This window comes from Furipterus horrens, unplaced genomic scaffold, assembly GCF_987537825.1.
Source record: "Furipterus horrens unplaced genomic scaffold, mFurHor1.1.pri manual_scaffold_6, whole genome shotgun sequence".
In the NCBI taxonomy this organism is placed as follows: Eukaryota; Metazoa; Chordata; class Mammalia; order Chiroptera; family Furipteridae; genus Furipterus; species Furipterus horrens.
In genome coordinates, this window is record NW_028327176.1 from 108,989,499 (window position 1) to 109,007,340 (window position 17,842).

At 34.3% G+C, this 17,842-nt stretch overlaps 1 protein-coding gene across 1 annotated transcript in view; it reads left to right on the forward strand.

Moving 5' to 3' along the window:
- The window catches only part of ZNF451 (zinc finger protein 451), a 68,795-nt gene extending 53,019 nt beyond the window's left edge, over positions 1-15,776 (forward strand). The window contains exons 14-15 of the mRNA XM_090282627.1: positions 6,998-7,063; positions 14,629-15,776. Coding sequence (XP_090138753.1) covers positions 6,998-7,063; positions 14,629-14,675 — 113 coding nt within the window. The 3' untranslated portion in view covers positions 14,676-15,776. The remainder of the gene's footprint in view (positions 1-6,997; positions 7,064-14,628) is intronic.
- Positions 15,777-17,842: the final 2,066 nt, after the last annotated feature.

Consider the following 17,842-nt stretch of genomic DNA (forward strand, 5'->3'; position numbering starts at 1 on the left):
TTTTTTCCAACTTATTTGGAGCCACATTTTGATTGAAAATCCATTCTAAAGAATTTTACTTTGTCACTCATTACAGTGAATTAATTCACTTCCACAAACTTAGGAATCATTAATGGAGCCCAACTATGCTCTGTAAAGAAAATCAACTCTGTTGTGCACATTTATGTCATGCCTTATTATTGACTTTTATCTTTCTAGTCTAAATTTTTTATTTTATCCACTTGTTTTTTAAAATCTTTGGCTTTTAAAAAAAAATCTCTTTTCTACTTTTTTTGCCATCTTCTTTCCCTTAGTATTTATTTAATATCCTGTGAAATACTTAAGTTTTTACCTTTGCCACCATAGGCCAACCTCCTTTTTCTTCTCTTTTGCTGATGCTTTTGGGAGTGTTTCTTTTGCAATTTAGAATGTGAAACCTGTTATGGATTTGCCTTTATTTCAACATTATTTGGAATGAGAGCTACAAATGAGTAGGTCTGCATGGGTACATTAGTGTTGGAGGCAAGATACAAATTACAGTAGACTGATTGTGCCCTTCTGAATGCCTCTTAGGCTCTAGATATTATTTTTATATTTTTATTTTTTTAATTATTTGTTTGTTTGTTTTTAGAGAGAGGGGAAAGGAGAGAGGGAGAGAAACATCACTGTGTGGTTACCTCTCACTCACGCCCCCAGCTGGGGAACTGACATGCAACCTAGTAATGTTCCCTGACTGGAAATTGAACCAGCGACACTTGGCTTGCAGACCGATGCTCAGTCCACGGAGCCACAGCAGCCAGGGCTTTAGAGATATATATTTTTAAATCATTTGTCCATAATCAGTGTTCTTTTGAACTTACTGCTTTTGGGGGGCACATGTGTACTTTATTCTGAATTTTTGTGAAATGCAGAGATTGTGCAATACATAAAGAATGGCATGGGCTTTGGTTCAAATGCTAACTTTGCTGCTTCCTAGCTGTGCGATTTCAAGCAAATTACTAACTTCTCTGAGTCTCACTTTTCATATCTGTAAGGTCGTAACAATTAGTGATATGGTTGAAAGAATTAGTGATATGTATAAAGTGCTGTATGTGCTTAATAGCAGCTACTTTTATTATTCTGTAAAAAGAATATATGATTCCCAGCCACCAGATGTTTTTTCCAATTTTTTTTATTGTAGTAAAGTACACATAACTTAACATTTACCATCTTAACCATTCTGAAGTATATAGTTTAGTAGTATTAACTACATTTACGTTGTTGTATAGCCATCACCAGCATCCATCTTTAGAACTCTTTCATCTTGCAAAACTGAAACTCTGTACCTATTAACATTAACTCTCCACTCCCTGGCAACCACCATTCTACTTTCTGTCTCTGATTTTGACTACTCTACGTATTACATATAAGTGAAATCATACAGCACTTATCTTTATGTGACTGGCTTATTTCACTTAGTATAATGTCCTCAGGTTTCATCCATGTTATAGCATAGGTCAGAATTTCCTTCCTTTTAAAGGCTGAATAATATTCTATTTTATGTATATACCCCATTTTGCTTATCAGTTTATTAATTGATGGATACTTGCCAACATTTGTTATTTTCTGTTTTTTTGTGTTTGATAGTAGCCATCCTAATGGATGTGAAGTGGTATTTCATTGTAGTTTTAAGTTTCCTTGATGATTAGTCATGTTAAGCATTGTTTTATGTGCTGTGGCTACTACATTTTAAAAGTAATACAAATAATTAAGTGGCCAGAGAAGTATACAGTCCTTAAGTCATGGTATTATATGTAGATTTAGATTTAAAGATGCTCTTGTAATTCTAAAATTCAAAAAATTAAGTTTTGCTGAATTATAGTATGTTCAGATTCAGTTATCTGATTGGAGACAAAATTTTCTTCTTCATGGATGACTTAAAGGCATCAAATTGCCTGGTAGTGAACTTTATACAATAGTGCCCCCCATCTGCGGGAGATACATTCTAAGACTGCCAGTGGATGCCTGAAACTGCAGATAGTAAGTACCAAACCCTATATACTACTTTTCTATACATACATACATACATACATACCTTTTCACATAAAGGAAGCACTTTAGGACACCTCTGGCATATCTGAATTGCCACCATCACTACTCTTGAGCTTTGGGCCATTATTAACTAAAATAAGAAGTAGTTAAACACAAGTACGGTGAGATACCATGGCAATTACCCTGATAACCAAGACAGCTACTAAATGACTAATGAGCAGGTAGCATAAGACAGTTGACCTTTGCACAACACCAGTTGGGGGTGCTTACCTACAATTGAAAATCTGCATGTAACTACAGTCAACCCTCTGAATATATTAGATTCCCAACCACAGAGTTGACCCTTGAACAATGTGGGTTTGATTTATGCAGGTGAATTGAAAACATCCACATATAAGTGGATCCATGCAGTTCAAGCCAGTGTATTGCTCAAGGGTCAGCTGTACAGCATAGACACTAGACAAAGGGATGATTCATGTCCCGGGAGGATGTGGAACTGAATGGCATGAGACTTCATCGTGGTACTCAGAATAGTGCACAATTTAAGACCTATGAATTGTTTATTTCTGGAGTTTTCCACTTAATATTTTTGGACCATGGTTGACCACATGTAATTGAAACTACAGGAAGGGGAATTGTGGGTAAGGGGGACCTACAGTATTAAGAAAATCAAAGGCAAGCACTTTCTTGGATGACTTTACCATATTTCCTAACAAATGGCTTTGTGAATAGTAGGGTAATCGTTTCTGTTAAGGAATGGTATATAATAGGTATTGAGACTTAGAAAATCTCTCAATCTCCACAAATACTCTACCTATTGTTGGGCCTTTATGGTAATTTTGATTACCACAAGAATGCCAGGATAGCTTCTTTCATCTCGCTTCTTAGCACAGTGTCCCTACCTTCAGATTTGACAACTGGGCAGTTTCTTAAGGGAGGAGTCGGTAGACCTTTTTGAGAATCTGACCAAATCTTTCTGTGCCTCTTTCCCTAAAAATGAACGTGTATATACAATATCACATATAGTTTCAGGGGATTTGTGGTCTCAAAGCTCCTGGTTACCAACCAATCAACCCATACAATACTTATCTTAAGGATACGACAAAAGTTCATACTCTAAGTAACATAAAATAGAAATTCTCTCACATTTATCATTATTTTATAAGGAATCTGGTGATTTCTTAAGGTTTTTAAAATCACCATAGTATAGACAAATGATAAAAGTTTGAACCTGTTATTATTGTTCTCTTAACTTTTAAGAAATTTTTCATCATTATAACCAGAAAGTGATTTTGTTAGACTGGAGCTTCCTTTATAAACAGAGAATCTGTTGAATAGTGTCATGAGAAAAAATGATCTTACCTTAATTTATATTTTGAGAATCTAATCTTTGCTAATTTTTCAGTTAATTGAAAGTTTTTTCAGGAGGCACCTATCAGTAAAAATAAAGATATTTAGAGTTGCTGGTTTCATATGTAGATGTCCAATCATTTGGCCATAAGATATCACTCTTTTGCTTGGTAGGAAGGGGACAGGTAGGTAAGTATAATAGCTTTACTACTGGTACTTTTTTAGATCTCTGACTTGGTTAGTTAAGGTAGATCAGTTACTCTTTACAAGGTAAGCCTTTATATTAATTTTGAGATTTAAATATATCATGGTTTTTGCCCTATAAATTCTCCTAAGCATCAGGGTTTTAGCACCAACCTTTTTATTACAGCTATGATATATGAAGATACCTGTATCTTTATAGAGGTATTTTAAAATATTTACCTGTCTTAGTTGACACCCTTGGCCCCTTATCCTTCATCAATTCTATTTTATAACACTTATTTTCACTTCTTTAAAACCTGCCAAGATACATGGATCCTTTAAAAATGGTAATCCTAATCAGAGAAGCCAGGTACACACTCTTCTTTTAGACCTTTTACATTTATTTTTTTTAAGATTAAAAAATTTTTTTAAAAGATTTTTTAAACTGTTATTCTATTACCATTGTCCCAATATTTCCCCCTTTGTTTTCCTCCACCCATCCCACCCCTACTCCCGCAGTCAACTCCCACACTGTTGTCCATGTCTGTGGGTCATTCATACATGCTCTTTAGTCCCTTCCCCTTCTTTTCACCATTATGTTCCTCACTCCCCTCTGGTCACTGTCAGTCTGTTCCATGTTTCCACGCCTGTGGTTCTATTTTGTTGTTAGTTTATTTTGTTCATTAAACTCCTCTTGTAGGTGAGATCATATGGTATTTGTCTTTCACCAACTAGCTTACTAGAGAATATTACACTAAGTGAAAGTACAGATGATTGAAGCAGCAGAAAGCTCTATGGAATAGGCATTATATGAAATAATGGTTGAGCTTCATTCTAAAAGTTTACCTCCCTGTTGTTTCCTCAGCCTATTAATGAAATGATAGGTTGTTGCCTTGGACATCATCCCCAAAATCTATATGATGTAATTCTGTGCAAAATACTGAAATTAGGCAAGAATTCTGTACTACGAGGGGAACTGATGGAAGCAAAGGAAACCATTTTTAATTTTTGCAACCTAGTGTCAGGTTAATCCTCATAATTCGAACCTACAGTTTTGCAATGATGAATTTTTTAATTAAAAATTGTATTTATTTAGAAGCATTCAGAATGTCAGCAATACAACTGCAGCTTTTTAAATTCTTTTGCAATTAAAGAGTGGTATTCAGTTAACAGAACAACAATTATTTCATGTAAACTACATCAGACAACTGAAGATGATAAAAGTAATATATAACTAATTTGTGCTGTGCACAGACAAGAACCTGCTTTAAATTTCCATTCCAATTTACAGCCTCCATACCGCACCAAGCAAGGTTAATGGCTATTGAAAATACCACCAGGACAGGGCTATCTAGAGATACATTCGGTAGTGTGTTAACTACAAAAAAAGACACTACAGTTTAAAAGCAAATTGTACACAGTCTTAACATTTCAGTTTTTTCTTTAAAATGAGTGAGTTGTATACAGGAAGGTAAAATGCTTTATAGATAAGAAAAAAACTGCGCTAGAACCAACTTATCCATCTTCATCTTCATCTTACTCTGCTTCACCTTCCTTGTCTTCTACCTCTTCCTTTTTATTCCCTTGCTTTTTTTCAGCTTTGACAATTTCCTTCCTTGCTGCATCAGGCTTTCCTTTAGCTCAGTGTGCAGCAGTCTCCTTTCCTTATTTCTCTTTCAGCTCACCTGCCTTCTTGTCATCAGGCTGCCTGTCCCCTGCAGCACTGTGACTCCACATCTCTCCCAGCTTCTTTGCAGCATCACCAGTGGATAGACTAGGATGCTCTTTGATTTTTGGGCAATACTCAAAACAAGAAGAAGGCTGAAGGAGGCCCCTTGGGTACATTGGGATCCTTGAACTTTTTAATTTCCCCTTTAGGAGGGATGTAAGTTTTCATTTCTGTTTCTTAACAGGCCTTGTCCACTTTTGCCATGTCTTCAGTTTTTCCTTTCTCTTTAGTAGACATTGTCTTCCACCTCTCTGAGCACTTAATAGAAAACTCAGAAGTTGACTCAGGCCTCTGGGTGCTTCTTGTGGTCCTCCTGGCAAGTCTGCATAGAGGAAGTCTATGATCATGTTTTGCCTTTGGGCTTCATAGGATCTCCTTTGCCCACGTTTACTTTTTCCTCAGCAAACACAGAGTTGCCTAGTGTTGATCTGGCTCTCACTTGCCCCACAGCATGCTGTTTTTATGGAGCTTAGTATACTGCAATGTCTGTCAGTAATGAGTTGTTTAGGCCAGCTAAGACTGGCCTTGACTTTGAATTATAACAGAATGCTTGGGTATTTTATCTTTCTACCTAATGTTTTAAGACTTAATTTGTTCTTCAAACTGTAATTTTTATTTTCCTAAAGCATTGCTTGAAATACTTGAAGTAGCAGATATAGAAAACAGAGGAAAAGCAATAGTATTTTTGCTAGAATGGCAAAAAATAACTTGTAAGAACAAATTTTTGCTCCAAAAGAATGTAAGTGATGTGTAGTGATTTTTATAAAAATTATACATCTTTAATTTTTTTTAAGTTTTATATCTTTTAATTTTTAAATGTATATTTTATGTTTTTACATATTTCCAGAGAAGCGAATCTGTCCATTTAACTTGTATTTAGTTATTTAAACACTGATTCAGTCACTCTGAGCTCTGTACAGGGGCAAAAGTAGGTTTACAGTTGTTTGTATATAAAATAATATGGTAATTAATAAATAAGGGTGAACTCTGTTTTGCATACTTGTAACTATAAACCTACTTTTGCCCGCCATCTCTGTGTGTATATATGTATGTTTCTGTATGTATATAAATTGTAGTTAAAGCAATAATCCAAAAAGTCAAATATTAGGTCATTGATAAGACCATGGTTCAAATTTTAAGTGACTTTTGCAGTACTTGGTCAGTCATGTCATTTTTATAAAGGTTTGGGTCTCTGATTAGAAAGCACATAAGACATTGGGTAAATGCCATGCAGAGGCATTGTTAATTTAATCCCGTGGTCTCTTTAGAGATGAATGCATGAGATTTTTAAGATATAGGAGAATTTTATCTGGAACCAAAATTTTAAGCTGATTTTATTCAAGTGAAATTGTGGAATTTATTTGCTAGGTCCAAATAAACATACTAGCTTTTTAAAATTTAGTTTTCTTAAATACTAGAATTTTCTATTTTCTCAACAGTTATGTTAAAAGAACTTTTTCAAATAATATTTTTGAATATAGAACTAAAATTGAATTGCCTGTTTCGTTAGTTTTTATTTTATTCTTGATTTAAGTAATGTAATTTGATAATGTTTTAAAAAAGATAAAAAATACAAACCTAAAGGAAAGTGGTATACTCTAATGAATTATAATCACTAAACCTAGGTACAGGAGATGTCATTGATGATGTTATTCGAGAATGCATAAATTATGGCACAATAGCTTCTTCATAAATACATTTGCATTTATTTATTTTGCCTTACAGAATGTGACATTGATGACAACCTGGGTATAAAAAGTACTCCAATAGAAGAATTCAGATCCACAGAAGGTAAATAATTAATTCTTTCCCTACTTGATTATATCTTGTTTTTTTTCCCCCCCTCTCACCTGTTCATCTCCCCTACTTCCTTCTACCCTGAGGTTAAAAATATAATAGTTGTTTCCTTGTTCAAATGATAGTTTGCATTTTCTCATGTAAGGTGATTTAGAGATAATACTAAATTAGGCTAGAACAAGAATCAACCAAGTATAGCCCTTGGCCCAAATCCAGCCCACTACCGGGTTTTGTAAGTAGGTTTTGTTAGAACACACTCTTGTTTAAGTATTGACTGTGCTGTTGCTTTTACATTACAAAAGCAAGGTTGGGTAGTTGTGACACAAACAGTGTAATTATCCCCCCGCCCCCAACCCTAAAATAATTATTTTCTGACCCTTTGCACAGAAAGTTTGCTAACCCTTGGGCTAGGAGAAGATTTTGATTTTTTAATTTTTACTTATTTTGAGTATTAAGAATATTAAATGTTATGCAGAAGAAATATGGAAGCAAGCACTTATATCCAAATATTAATGGGCTGTTTCTACAAATTAAAATTTTTTCCCTACATCCTTCCATAGGTTAAAGAGAAATTTTTGTGTTACTTTACAACAAATAACTTACTGACTGTACCACTACTTCGTTGTGTCATATTCCCATTTTTGTACTTTGGTTTTTTCATAAAATGCTACTTTTAAATAACCACAGGGGAAAAAATGAAACAGCTTATTTTAGAAAACACTTTAAGCTTCACTGAAGAAGTTGAAACTGTAACATTGGCATCTTTGCCATAAAGGACAGCAGTTAAGAGTGAGAATGTGGAGAATAGAAAGTAAGGAGGGAAATGGGGCTAAACAAGCACCAATGGGATGGCTTAACTGATTTGTTTTCTGTGTATTTGTTTGACGTCTCATATAATGGAATTAGTTTGACTAAGAGCTTACTAGAACTTTATACGATTTGGTGTTTGGGAATTTGAGTCTGGCAGTGGAATTGATTCATCCATTTAATTCTTATGTCCAGAATTCACTGGTTAAACGAAGTTGCCAGTAAATCTACAACCTAATTGGAAGCAAGCTTTTTGACCAGTTGTCTTCACCAACATGGTCTTTCAAGGTCTAACTCAGTGCTTAGCAGCCACATAATGATGAGTTTAACAAATGAAAGAACTTTTATGAGTTTTAAATGAAAACTGCCAGCTAAGTTGTTTATCAGCACCACTAAAAGGTAAACACCATTGGGCATCTAAGTAGTTCAGACTTTGCATCCTTTATTTGCCACCCATGACTAATCCCATGGAAAATGCCAGACAAAATTACAGCTTTTAAATAACCACACTTGGAGAGCCTTTGCAGTTTTGTGGGCTCCTAGCTAGCTCAGAAAATCTGAGATGTATATATTGAATGTGTATCAGAATTTCTAGCATTTTATTTATTATCTTGGTAATGAATTTTATGGTTTGGAGATTTGGAGAGGTTTTATATTTTTGTGATTCTTTAGTTCAGAAAAAGAGTGTTAAGGGTGAAAGAGAAAGTACTTTAAACTTTTAAGTAGTTGTCATGAGGTATGGACGTAATGCTTTAACTCTTAAGAAAAGTCGAAGGGTGTTGTTATGTGCGCATTGTCTTTCATTTCCTGATTTTGTGTGTGTGTGTGTGTGTGTGTATATAAATATATATATATATACTTTTTTTTTTTTTTAATGTATAATCAAAGTGAGAAGCACACAGTGTTCCATGTAAGTTAAGGAATCTGGTCTCCCCTGCACTTTCCTCTAATGCCCTTTCTTTCACTCTTCCCTTTCACCCAACAAGAACTAATTCAAATATCATCTCTTAGTTTGAATCATATATAATTGCTATTTTTGTAGGTAATTTTGTATGTTCAGTGCCTCTCCTAGCTTTTCCATCTTTAGAGAGAGCTAATTCCTGCCTCCTCTAGACTCCCTATGTACTATACCAAGTGGCTTTTAAAAACATTTTTTGTGTGTGTCTCTCATCACCATTGAACTACGAGCTCCTCAAAGGGTAGGATCATGTTTTATTTATCTTTAGATTAACAGCACCTGATACAGTGTTTGGCAGTAAATGATTGCTTATTGAATAAATAAGCTTATAACAAACTTTAAAACATGTTAGAGCTACCAGACCCATCTTTTTGTAATTGGATAGGGAAATTAAGGCAGAGGCCATTTGGTTGGTGATTTTGTTGATCCTGTGCCATGAAAGCAAAGTAATATCTAACTCAAACTGATAACAAAACTCAAAAAAGTTTAAATAACTTCTCATGTTTCTCCTCCTATTGTTTCCAACACAACACTGTAAATGTCTGACAAATGGTGGTAGAAATCAGGATAAATTTGCATGTGGCTTGAGGAAAGGTAGATTTCCTTATTATCCCCATCTCCCATTTCCCGTATCTGCCCCCTGCCATCATTTGTCATATTCTTCGTTGTTCTCTATAGACCAATATCAGTCTCTGACTATCCAAGCGAATCATAAAGATCCTACATAACCTGTTTTGTATACCAGATGAGAAAAAGAGGCCAAATAGTGTTTTGGGAAAGAGTAAAGACTTTGGATTTGGACTGTCTAGGTTAAAACTTACCTCTGCCACTTATAAGTTATGTATTGTAATATTGGGCAAGTCACTTAAATTTCAGTGTATGTTAGTTTCCTTATTTTAAAAATGGAAATACTGGTATACCTACTATACTAGAAGAACCTGGCACATATTGGTTGCTGCTGCAGTAATTGTGATTTTTGATCATTTTTATTATCATCATTACTCACTGTTACCTGCATCTGAGGTCTGCCCTATAGGTATGCCTGCTTAACAGAGGTGTTCTGGCTCAAATCACTAAAGAAAGCATACAATGTTATGTGGATGGTTGCCAATACAAAATCTCTCTGTAAATATCAGCAGTTTGCCTTAGAGTTCCTTCAATTAATAGTAGTTATCAACATAATCATTAATATTATAATGTAACATTAACAGTAAAACTATATGGTGACCAGTTTAAAGACCAAAGAAAGGGTAAGAGACTAGTTGTGTTCATTTTTTAATTCAGTTAATGTTTATAAACTGCTCTCAATCTTAACAACTTGTGAAAGCCAGAATATTGTCTCCATTTTAATAAAAATAGTCCTCTAACCCAGCAGTTTCAACCTAAACTAATTACTAAAATCCTGTGGGACACCAAAAAAATACACACTTTGCTGATCTGACAAGAAAAAAAAGTAGGTATAATTTTGATTCATTCATATCAAGCAGCTATTGTGTTGACTGTTGTCATTTTTTTATTTGATAGTCTATGGGAAAAGAGGTCAGTGCACCTGATTAAATAGTCAGGCATTGCATATTTTTAAAATTCTTGCAGCATACCAGTTGAAAATCGCTGCTCTAAACATTTAAGTATTTCAATAATTTGCCTTCAGAGTCACAGCCTCAAAATGGTTGGAACATGATTTGTATATAGGCCTTCTAACTCCTATGACTTGATTCTTTCTTATTGCCATAATTACCTCTCTTTCAAGGAGAATGGAATGAAGCAGAGACAAAGGAGCATAAGAGAAACATAGACTTAGTCATGGAAAAGAAAAACAAAGACCTACTTCCCACAAGTGTTTTTTATTTCTTCATACAGCTTCGAGTTACTGTCTAATGTCCTTTTGTTTCAACCTGAAAGATTCCCCTTAGTGTTGTTTTTTTAGGACAGGTCTACTAGTAGTAAACTCCCTTAGATTTTGATTGTCTGGGATTGTCTTAATTTTCCTTCATTTTTCAAGAATAGTGTTGCTGGATATAGACATTTTTCTTTTCTTTCAGCACTTTAAATATGTTGTCTTCACTGTCTTCTGGCCTCCATGGTTTTTGATGAGAAATAGCTATTAGTCTTATCGAGGATGTCTTATATTTGAGAAATTGATTCTCTCTTGCTGCTTCTGTTGTTTTTTGCTTTTGACAGTTTGACTATAGTGTGTCTCAGTATGGATCTCTGATTTTCTCCTGCTTGGAGTTTGTTGAGCTTCTTAGATGTATAGATTTATATCTTTCATCAAGTTTGGGACATTTCTGGCCATTATGTTTTTCAGATATTCTTTCTTCCCCCTCAGGGACTCTGGTAATGTGTATCTTCATCTATTTTATGTCACTTCAGAAGTCCCTTAGGCTCTGCTTACTTTCCATCATTTTTCTCTCTGTTCATCAAACCAGACTAATTATTTTAAATTTTCAAGTTTGCTGTTTCTTTTATTTTCCCTGCTTAAATTTTTTAGACTCTTGTAATGAATTTTTCATTTTAGTTGTACTTTTTAGCTCCAGAATTTCTGTTAGGTGGCCTTTCACAATTTCTCTCTTTATTGATATTCTCATTTTGTTTATACTTTGTTTTTCTGGTTTCCTTTGTCCATGGTTTACTTATTAGAACATATTTAAGATAGTTGGTTTAAAGTTTCTGTGTAGTAAGTCCAATGTCTAGGTGTCCTTAGGGACAGTTTAAATTTTTTTTTCCTCTTTAAATGGGCCATGCTTTCTCATTCCTTTGTATTCTTTCTGTTTTTGTTGTTGAAAATTAGATATGCAGATAATACAATGTAGTACTTCTGGTACTCAGATTCTGTCTCTTACTGAGTTTGCTGTTCTTGATTATTGAAGACTGCAATTGTCTGTGTAGTTTCTTTTCCCAACCGTTTTTGCAAAAAGTCTTCCTTGTCATGTCTCATCACTAAAGCCTCTGTTCCTTTAGCTTGTGAGTCCGAGTTAATCCGTGTGTGGGTTCTGTAAGAGAAACTGCTTGGGACTCCAGAAGTTTCTTCCACCAACTCAATTCCAGCTGGTTTTTGCAGCTGGAAGTTATGGGGTCTTATCTTCCAGGCACTGGAACCCTGGAAGCCTGGTGTGTGTCTGAGACTTCTTGCTCCTGAGATATCCTTCCTGAATTCTTATCCACCACACATGGATGTGGACTAGCCTGTTCCATGTCTCAGCCTCTCCTACCCGTCTGGATGGATGTTGTTTCTTTAATTCTGTAGTTGTCAGACTTCCATTGAACTTGATTTCTGATGGTTCTTGAGTGATGGTTGTTCTACATTTTAGTTGTAATTTTGATGCGGTTGTGCGAAGAGGTGAGCCTTATTTACCTATGCCGCCATCTTTACTGGAAATCGTAATTTTTTCTTATTTACCTATGCCTCATTTTCTGTCTTTTCTTTTGGAACTCCAGTTGCGTATGTGTTAGGCAGCTTAAGTACACATTGTTTATTTTCTTCTTTTTTCTCCCTTCATTTTGCATAATTTCAATCTTCAAGTTTATTGATCCTTTTTTTTCTGCTGCCTCCAGTTATTAAACTCACCTAGTGAATTATCCATTTTAAATCTTGTATTTCTCAGTTCTAGAATTTTTATTTAGTTGTGTGTGGGGTTTTTAATAGCTTTTATTTTTCCGATGAGATTTCCTATCCATATATCCTTGAATCTTTGAAAATATAACTTTGGAAAACCCTTTTCTGCTAATTCCAACAGCTTGATTATCTTGGGGGTTAGTTTCTATTGACTATGTCCATATATTAAATAGCACAGGCACAGTCTATATTCTTTTGAGTTTGGATACTTTTAGCCAACAGTGTTTTATAGATTCATCGAGATTTTAGCATATAGTTTTGACTTATTAATTTCTAAAACCTGTATAATCTATTTTATGTATATGTCACAATTCACTTATTATTTATAGTCATTTGGTTTGTTCTTCTGGATATTACAAATAATACTTTTCTGAACATTCTTATACATGTCTCTTGGTGCACATATGTCCACATTTCCGGGAATATATACCTAGAAGTTGCCTGTTTCTAACGTAGTTAGAATTTCATTCATTTCAGAAGTGTATATGAGTTCCCGTTGATCCATATTTTCAATAATCTTTGAAATTATTTAGTCTTTTAAATTTTAGTTATTGATGTGTATGCAGTGGTATTTCTTTGTGGTTCTAATTTATGTTTTTTCTGATGGGTAATATTTAACGACCATTTTGACATAGTATTTTGTCAGTACTTTTTCAAACTTCTTGACAGTTTTCTTTGAGATTATCTTTTTATTTATTTTTCTAGATTTAAAATCTCTCAGTTCTTCCTGGGTTCAAGTTCCATGTATTGTATATATTTTCTCCTCTTCTATGTTTTGCCTTTTTTTTTCTTTTCTTAATTTATCGTTGTCTTTTGGTATATAAAAGTAATTTTAATACATTCCCAGTTACCACTTTTCTCCATGTTTTTTGACCTACCACCATTTATTAATTAAAAAAAGACTATCTTTTTCCACCATTCTGCAGTGCCACCTGTGTCATAAATTAACTTTCCATGTAGGCATGGGAACTGTTTCTGAGATGTCTGTGCTGTTCCTTTGGTCTGTTCATCTAATCATGCACTAGTGCTACACTCTTAATTACTGTAACTTCATAATGAGTTTTCATATCTTTACAAATCTTGTGATTTTAATTCTTCTTTGCTGAGAGCATCTTGGCTTTTCTTTGTACTTGTTCATCCCTCTGAATTCATCTGAGGGCAACCTACTGACCTAGAATCTAGGTTTAACTTAACACACAGTATATACCAGTTTGAAGTATTTTAAATGACAGGCAGCTTTGAGAGACCGTAGATAAGATGGGATGAGATAAGCTTGGTGTGAAAAGCTAGTGTAAGCCACAAAATTGACACCTAATTCCACCATCCTGGGCTTTTGCATCAATCTGAGGGAGGAAATGGGGAGACCTCTGAACCCAAGAATGTCTCTTGTTTGCTATTGTATTTCTGTACATTTAATAAATATTTGTTAAATGAGTGCATATGTGTATATAATACAGGCTTTTCAGTAGACAGATATAGTCATGAGTTTCATTCTTTGCCTTATATTCTAGAAAGCTTAAAACTAAAATTTTAATAGCCTGTGAGATTTTACCATTTCGTGGTTTTGCCTACTTCTGTTTTGTCTTATATGCATTACCTCAAGTCTTTTTGGAATTAATAAGTGCATAGATTTTTTAATGATAAATTCAGTGATTACCTATCAGTGATTCAGGCAGATTATTGACTTTCTTCATCCCTAAATGGAAATAACCTGAAAGTTCCTTAACATATTAAGTTCATATATGTTATAACTCAGTTTGAGGTTATATCCAGATTCTCATATTTTGAAATATTCAGATTTTATGGAGAAACTCCCAAGTTGTTATACAGAGTCTCTCTATTTTGATTTTTGTTTACTTCTTGAAAAGACAGATGTAGCCTTGACTGTTGTGTCTTCGTTGGGCATCTCCCTACAAAGGGAAAGGTTGCCGGTTTGATATCATACAATTAGGGCACATGCCTGAGTTGCCGGTTCAGTCCCAGGTCAAGGCTCGTATTGATGTTTCCCTCTCTTTTTACTTCCCTTCCTCTCTCTCTAAAAATAAATACATAAAATCTTTTATTTTATTTTTTTTTAAAGAAAAGACAGATGTAGTTGAGATGGGACTTACTTACATAAAGCACATGTTTATTAGTTTTCTGCCCTAAATATTAAAATTCTCTGTTTTTTTAATGCAGATGTGGAATTAGAAGAAGCTATTAGAAGAAGCCTTGAGGAAATGTAATTAAATATATTACCACACAGCATCAAGTAGCCTTGAAGATATTCAGGATAATGAATTCTTGAATTTGTTTTCTAAAGGAGGCCATCAATCTACTAGTACAGATGTATTTGAAAACCTGCTTTTATGCTTTCTCATGTTCAAAATTTTATAAACAGTTCCCCAGTTAACTTGGAATTCATATATTTAGGTTAAAAGAATTTAAAAAATGAAAAAGCTCTTGACTCTTGTTTATATGCTTCCCAAATAGCATTATTTCTTTATTTGTACCGTACAGATAATTCTAGTTTATTTTTTTTGGGACAAAATGAATATAAATAAAGTTGTCATAGATTAGTTTTTCTGTAAATTCTACTTTTCATGTGGCACTAATATATGCATATAATAACCTTTGAGATCTTCACTTATTATTAGAAGAGAGACATGGAAACAGATCATAAAAACATAAAAATTTTACCAGCAGTGTTCTCTGTGGGTTTCACTCAGATGTGTATTTCTGCTTTAATTAGAGCTGCACAGTGCTGGAATAAAAACACCCTAATTCCTTTGAAATAATTAAAAAGAAACCTTCTCAATTTTTTTACCAGCTTAGATTTTTATGTGACTTGTATTACCTACTGTTTAAAGGGAATTGTGTCAGAATATTTGCATATCGCTAAACTTATTTTTAATATTAGTCCTTTTTATATATTTGTGTAAACATAATCTTAAAAAATAATGTTCAAGGTCTACTCAGGAATAATCTTAACCCTTTAAAACTTTTATTCCATATGAAAGTATCTTCATTTTAGATAATCATTAAATTCCTTTTCACTTTTCCACATTTGGTATTACATTTTTCATTTTTAAATGTTGAGGCCCCATTGTGAATAATTTAAAATATTGTATAGTCAGAGTAAGAAGGACTGGTCATACTATCTTTGTGTATATGCTTCATGTTATTTGATCAGAAATGTCATCTCCCCAATTTTTGAAAAGTAATTGCTTACCAAACTGAAATTTTCTGTAATTTTTTTTAAGAAAAGAAACATGGCTAGAATTTTGGGGGTTTTTTTTCTTTGCAATTACATATTTTAGTGTGAAATAGCATTGCTGTATTTTTTTTTTTTTCACATTTCCAGATGTTAGTGTTTATTCACATTTCCAATGGTCATAACTATTTTTGTGTTGTATTTTTTTATTAGTATTTTCAGTCCACATTGGAAATCCATTTGTGTTTTTTATTTCTTAAGATATCAGGTCTATTCCACCTGCTTGCCTTTTTTTTAACTAGACCTTATAGCTTGAGAATTTACCAGTCATTTTTCTAAAATGACCACATTTTTGCTTTAAATTTGTATGTTAAAGTGGTCAAGGCCTTAGGTGGTAGTCACTGAGCCAGACCTTATAGACATCTGCAGGAGCTTGCACAATAGTGAAGAGCATAAAGGACATTCCAGAAATAAGCGTGATTAAACAAATATGAGGAAGAGGAAACTACACTTCTGTGCCAGAGGTGCTGCACATCTGTGATGTACATTGATGCTCCATTAAGAAGCTTTTGGCCTCGACCAGGTGGCTTGGTTGGAGCATTGTCCCATACACCAAGAGATTGTGGGTTCGGTTCCTGGTTGGAGCACAGGCCTGGGTTGCAGGTTCAATCCCCAGTCAGGGCGCATGTGGGAGGCAACTGATCGATGTTTCTCACTCAGATCGATTCCTTTCTCTCTCTCTCTCTCTCTCTCTCTCTCTCTCGCACTCTCCCCCCCCCCCCTTAAAATCAATGAATATATCCTCAGGTGAGGATTAAAAAAAAAGTTTTTGTATATGGTAGAGAGTTAACTGAAGCTTTTCATTATGACCCTTAAAAGTATTTGAGGTAATGTTTGTATTTCTACTTGTTAAGCATTAAAATCATTTAAAAACTATTTTATAATTTGAATTTTATTAAGTTACAAGGGGAAGATATAATCAATGGATAACATTACAGAAAGTTATAAAATGATTGTATTTCTACTTTTTAAGCAATTAAAATCATTTTAAAATTATAATTTGAATTTTATTTAGATACAAGGGGGAGATGTAATCAATGGATAACATTACAGAAAGTTATTGGATTACTCAGTTACCAAAGTAAAGATTTCTAACATTGATAAAGATGCTTATCTTTTTGTTTTATCATTTGTTTATTCGTTCACTCACAAAGTATTTATTGAATATTTTCCATGTGGCAGCAACTGTTCTAAGCACTTGAGTTATATAACAGTGAGCACAGCAAAGCCCACTCTGTGCAGCACACATTGTAGGAGAGGAGGTTGGATAGTGTTAGATAATAAGCAGGTATATCCAATGGTGATGTAAGTAATGAAGGAATATGAGGAAGGGAAAGATAGTGTGGGGTTTGGGGGGGGTCTCTGAAAGAATCCTGATTAGATGAACTTGGGAAAAGACCTGAAGAAGTTCATGGAGTGAGCCATGCAAATAGTATGAGGAAAAGTGCCATATGGAGGGTGAAAAGGTCTAGAAGTCAGCTTGACATAGCCATGGAAAAGCAAGAAGACTATTACGAGTTAGGAGAGTAATAGACGAAGTCCCTGAGGCCTTTCTAAGGACCTTGGCTTTTATTCAAATGAGGAGCCATTGGAGGTTTCTGAGAATAAGTTGTGTGGGCTGTCTTATTTATTGTAGAAGGATCACTGAAGTTACTGCAGTGAGAACATACACGAGAGGCAAGAGTAGATGCAGGAAGACCAGGCAGGAGGGTACTCCAGAATCACCCAGGTGAGAACTGGTGGTGGCAGTGAAGCTGGGGAGACAAATTTGGATGTATTCCCAAGGTGGAGCATCTAGGATGATTCTAAAGGTACTTGATAGACTTAAACCATTCACAGAATATCTTTGAATTCCAAATCTGTGTCATGACACTATATTTAATGAGGTCAAGTAATCAAAACAGTTCATTAGTGTTTAGATTGAGGTCTGAGGGAATTGATACCAGTGTTAAGGGCCTCATCTCTGTTCAAGCATTTAAATGGCTTTGATGTCAGATTAAAGGCTGTGATTCAGCTTTAAGCTGTTATTACCTATCATTGTACGTGCCCTGTACATTCTCATCCTTGCAATATGAAGCATATAGCTATAATGAGATGGGAGCGAATCACAAGTTTTAAGTAGATAAATCTTTGAACTCC